This window comes from Notothenia rossii, assembly GCF_949606895.1.
Source record: "Notothenia rossii genome assembly, chromosome: 7".
Classification (NCBI taxonomy): domain Eukaryota; kingdom Metazoa; phylum Chordata; class Actinopteri; order Perciformes; family Nototheniidae; genus Notothenia; species Notothenia rossii.
In genome coordinates, this window is record NC_136905.1 from 79,163,062 (window position 1) to 79,168,991 (window position 5,930).

A 5,930-nucleotide genomic window follows, 5' to 3' on the forward strand; every position below is an offset into this window, starting at 1 on the left:
ACACACACACACACACACACACACACACACACACACACACACACACACACACACACACACACACACACACACACACACACACACACACACACTGGTGCTTGCAGACGTGTGTGGAGACCTATTGGCCTTCTCCCTTGTGGAAGTCCGTATAGCCAAAGCCCCGTGTGACCCCGGAGAGGACCATCATCAGGATCTGCAGCGCACAGGAAATAAATCTGACCCTTCCTGTGACCCTCTCCTCCCTCGCTTTCTGTCCACTTCTCCTCCCTCCACCCTCTCTCTGCCCTTCACCTCCTTTAACCTTGTATCCCTTCCCTGTAGCCCCCCTTCCTTTTCCTCAAATTTCTTCAAATCATCCACCTAGAAACTGTATCTTGGTCACCTATGAAGCCTGGCAAGCTATGAAACAAACTTTCTCTCCTGCTGCGTCCCTTTGTTTTGGGTCCCCTGCTGGTTCACTGACAAATGGCTACATTTTGGTGACAAAGAGCTAAGTGGAAAGATATCCCCCATCCCCTCCATCCACCCGTTGTTTCTTTTCTCTGTGACCTCTAAAAATGTTGACTTTTGTCATTTCTTGAAAGCCTTATCAGCTCTTCCAGTGCCTCTGTTTCCCAGCACATCCACAATCCAGCCTCTGCTGAAAAAAGCCATTGAAAATCACTCAACCTCATCAGATGGCAGCTGGGAGAAGTAAAGGGTGGAGCAGACCTGTCAACACGTCAACCTCATGACAAATACACACACCAACGTGCACACACAGGCACACACTCACACAGGTTTGGCCGCACATCCCCATCGCAGGTTGATGATGTATTTTTACTTTGTGGAGTATCCACACAAATAACACCAACTCATTTGAATGGATGGGTGGCTCGAATGTCAAAATGCCTTTGTAGTTCCACATCATTACCGACCTGTGTGTGTGTGCTTGTGTGTGTGTGTGTGTGTGTGTGTGTGTGTGTGTGTGTGTGTGTGTGTGTGTGTGTGTGTGTGTGTGTGTGTGTGTGTGTGTGTGTGTGTGTGACAGTGTGTAAGAGCTAGTGAGGGACGGTGAAAGACAAAACATGCAGGGTTGTCAGTCAGGATGATGGACATGGCCTTTCACGGACTCACAATCACTTGACAACTGACCCCACAACCAGTCCTCCCCCCATAACACACACACACACACACACACACACACACACACACACACACACACACACACACACACACACACACACACACACACACACACACACACACACACACACACACACACACACACACACACACACACACACACACACACACACACACACACACACACACACACACACACACACACACACACACACACACTCCAATCTTGTGGACTACACATTCCCCTCAGGGGTCCTAGAAATACAATACTATAGTCAGCAACTATACAACTCTGGAGGGGCCCTGTCCATCCTTACATGAGGCTGAAAACAAAAGTGTGTGTGTGTGTGTGTGTGTGTGTGTGTGTGTGTGTGTGTGTGTGTGTGTGTGTGTGTGTGTGTGTGTGTGTGTAGGACATCGGGTGGCTGTTATCTTCGCCTCTTTGGCTCTGTGACTCTCGCCTGCTGTGTCTTTGTGACAGTGTGGACAACAGAATGGGGTGATTAAGTATCTGCAAATAATAAGTGCTCATTAATAAAAGTAAATAAATCTAATAGTGATGGAGGGAACTCATTAAATATACACATAATAGAGACTCTTTAAATGGTGTCACTGCATTCGAAGAAAAAAAATATTACAACATATTGAATTGAAGCCTCTATATCTGCCAAGGAATATTTGTTTGCCTTTGCTGATCACTCCAGCCGATGACCGAATAAGGACAGTATTACTGTAAGGTCAGATTCTGTACCCAAGGGCAAAAAACTCCATCAAGAGATATGTCCCACTTGTATGCTGGCCTGAAACTGATGGAAGAGGACCCTTATCCCATTATGAGTCACGGCGAGAATGCATCATCTCCTACTGAAAGGTTAAGGTCAGCTGTCAGTCGGCAGAAACACAGCTGGGAAATAAAGAGACCAGCGCACAGTGGCTGAAATGCCGTAGGGGTCATTTTCTATGTGACAAATTCTGAAAAAGATACCAATGGCAGGTAAGGTTTGGAATGACTTTCAGAGAGTTAACAAAAAACTAGCTAGAAGAGGACCTTTTACATTGGTTTTAAAGAAAAGTCATTTTATTAGAGATATAGGAGAGAAATAATGAACTGCTATAGGATGGCTTTTTGTAAATGAATTTCAATCCTCAGCTGGCAAGGCGGTGACGGACTAAAAACTTTGTTCAAACACTTCCAAAAACCTAAGCATACATTCTCCTAACATGTGCTTTCTTGTGATTTTGTGAATGATGACTGTGTTCTCTCAGAAGAGTCATTTACTTTCCACACATTCTCCCTTCTGGTGTGCCACTTCAAACAGTGAAAGGTTTTGTCACAAGCCCAGCAGCTCTTGCAGTTTCCACAACGAAACAAGTGGCACTTCTCTGCGCAGTGACAGAAAGTTTAGGCATTGACAGGAAAGCTTTTGAAAGTCAATTTAACGTGCTTTTCTGCGATTACTCACTGATCTTGCACTAAACAGTCCGGATGGTGTAAATCTATCCCATCCATCTGGCACAGCGAGCAGCTGAAAACAATGTTTAAGAGTAATTTGAAGCTACTACTTGTCCCCATGCCTGGTGCACGAATGATAGCTTTTTAACTGTTCAGAAAACAGTCTCAGGGGGTAAAGCCCATCTGCGATACTAATACATCACTTGTTGAAGTGAGCAGACACATCAATACAGCTAATATAAAAATGATTACAAACTACGCCTGGTGACATTTTTACCACTTTGCTGAGCACACCACTTATGATCGCGACAGATGCAGAGAGATACATCAAGAAATAAAGAGAGTGAGAGATTAAGGGGAGCGACTGAGAGATGGAAGGTGTGTGTGTGCCCGCCAGTGGGTGTGTGTTGTGTTTGAGAACTCTCTCAATCAACTCATCTTGATTGCGTATTTACATATCGTTTATAAAATCATATTTTGGCTAACACGCAAGCAAAGACACATTCACACAGGACAAACACTCTCTACTCAATGTCACACAGAAACACACACTGCCTGGCTGATAACCTACAGATGTAGTAGTACTCGTGTCCAGGCCTGAACTCAAAGCCCAGGGAGAAGGGAGTGAAGAGCTGGAACTTCTCCGAGAAGCGCAGGGGCCCGTCGGGGCCGCTGGGACGGTTGCACTCCCAGCGCTTGAAGCCACGCATCCTGTGCTGGCAGGAAGTGTAGCCCTCGTGGTTGACCATGAACAGGATGTAGCGTTCCATGCGCCCGTGGGACGGAAGGCCCTCGTAGTAAGGGCAGTAGATGTCCAGGTAGTCGTTGATGTTCACTGCCACCCTGTACTCTCCGTGCCAGAACCTGCAAGACACAGAGCCAACAATGAATAAAAACATGAATATAAATACTCACTAACAGTCTCAAGGATACACGGAGAATCAGTTTACAGGGGTGAGAAGGCTTGGGGAAAGGTTTACTGAGGTGTAATGAGATACTGTCAAGCTTGTTTTAAGAACAAAAACCTACATCTTTCCATACATCTAGCACAATACTATGAATATTTACGAGTTGTATTAGATTTCTGTATGATTGCACAGCATACAGAGGACAGCCCTGAGTGTCCACTTAGTTCAGTCATGCTGTGGCCGTAATTATATGCAATCTTATCCTCGCTGTGAGGACATTTATGTGTGCCTGAACATCTCCACAGGAAGATCTGTAAAAGTCAGCTCCAAAAAAGCAACCTTTGGAGACTCCACGCATGGTTTGATGACCCTCTATCAGAAAGAATTTGTTGAAGCGTCCTTGAGCAATGCGTGGAGTCTCCAAAGATTTCATTTCAAACTGCAGCAAAAATTCAAACCCGGAGGATGCTTTTTTTTTCGATTTAATAAACAAGAGGAAGATGGAAAAAAATCAATAACAATCCCTCTGGTTACGCCATAAAACCTTGCATGGTAACCCAATTTAATTCAAATAAAGCTTGCCGAGCTATGCTTCATGGGAATTATTAGCATGTGAGGAATATTTTTTTGCACTGATAGGCTTCTCCTCAGATACTCAAGAGAAGTGGGTCATGTGATGGTAGAGAGCGCACATTATTATCCCTCAGCCCCTAAAGCAGAGTATAGAGTTTGTGGTGAATGCCCACTTAGCTCCGTACACATCGGATCACCAAGGGTAGGCATGGTGAAAAGAAGTGGGTCAGAGGTTACTGGAGAAGAAATATTAGTATATGCACACATTGTCCATGGTATACATTGTGTTAGATGTCTGCTTCTGGCACTTAGTGAAAGAGCTTGTTCTAATAATGCATGGAGCATATGGATTCATAATGTGGTGCTTGAACCCAGTTGGAGGCCCCCCAATCGCTTTTCAGTCTGAAGGCAGTTAGAGTATATTAAAAACATATTGCTGCTTACATTATAAAGGCTTTATTTATGTTTGTGTTTTGATGCCAATGTTGTTCAAATAGGAACTACATATGTTTATCATTTTAAACTCACTGGAGTGAAACAGTCTCTCTTAAGGATGAAGCTACGATATTCTATATTTTTGTTATTGTCAACAAATGCCATTAAACGATTAAAACCAACAATATGGAGTCTCTCTCTCTCCATACTCTATATGGCTTCTACAATGTGGGTTTGGCTGGTATATATCTTATATGTAATGAATGAGATTCTGGATATACATCTTCCTTAAAACGAATACATTTGTATCTTAAAAAGCAGCTAGGCATTGTAGTTTTTAGAAAATGAGTTACTGTATGTCTCCCTTCAGGCTACCCACACAATACTTGATAGTTAGATCAATTTAATTGCTGGTTTTGGTCTATTTTTTGACGAAAAGATAATAGGAATAGCCCAAGAGAAAAAAATCCATTAAAAAAAGTCATCTGTGGAAGCCGTAGTACTGTAAAAAGCACGACCAATCATTTTAGCCGGCCCAGCTAAAATAACTGGATGGCCTACCTGCCTGTCAGCCTTCCATCTGTGCACAAACTTATCTCGTGCCCTCATTGGTCATGTGCGCGTTCGTGTGTGTTGAAGGAAGGGCTCTATAAGGAAGTGGCAGATTTTTTCCGGTCGTGTATTTTCAAATTCTAGCGATCTCGAGCCGGTTTCTCAAACGTACATACCCTACCTTTAATATTTACCGTGTGGTAACCTATTTGCAACATTTTACTAAAGCTTAACTCATATTTTTTCACATTTAACGCTGAGTCAGGGCTCCACATTGTAGTATTCGTCCAACCACAAGTCGTAAAATACATAACAGTGTATCATGTATAATTTTGCTTTCATATCAGGACAGCAGAAAGCCTACACATCTTCCGGCGCAGACTGAAAACTCATCTCTTTCGACTCCACTTCGAGCGATAGAATTATTAACAAAGCACTTATATACTAATAAGTAATAAATGACTGGCTTATCTGAAGCCAGTTTACCCCCTGACTTGGATCAATTTACCCCTATACTGGGGCAAGTTGAGCCACAAGACTTTCTTTTTTTTAGAAGTAAGATTTTCACTGCCCTTGATCAAATATTAATTATGATCATTGCCATTGATAGGAGACATCCTGAATTATAGGTGTGTGTTTTCATTTGTACTATGTGTCATTTCTCCTTGCTTAGAGGACAGCAAAACTAAAAAATGGCTCAACTTACCCCACTCTCCCCTATATGATTCTGTTTTCTTCAAGTTTGTATTTTGTTGGTCGAACGCACTTATTGTAAGTCGCTTTGGATAAAAGCGTCAGCTAAATGCAATGTAATGTAATGTAATATCAGCCCCCTGCTGTGCAATAATAGGCTACAATACATACATGATATTTAAGATTAAGAT

General features: G+C 42.9%; 1 protein-coding gene across 2 annotated transcripts in view; it reads right to left on the reverse strand.

Annotated features, from left to right (window-relative positions):
- The window catches only part of efna2a (ephrin-A2a), an 82,738-nt gene that overhangs the window by 3,929 nt on the left and 72,879 nt on the right, over positions 1-5,930 (reverse strand). For both annotated transcript variants that reach the window (XM_079641259.1, XM_079641260.1), the window contains exon 2: positions 3,150-3,442. In XM_079641259.1, coding sequence (XP_079497385.1) covers positions 3,150-3,442 — 293 coding nt within the window. The remainder of the gene's footprint in view (positions 1-3,149; positions 3,443-5,930) is intronic.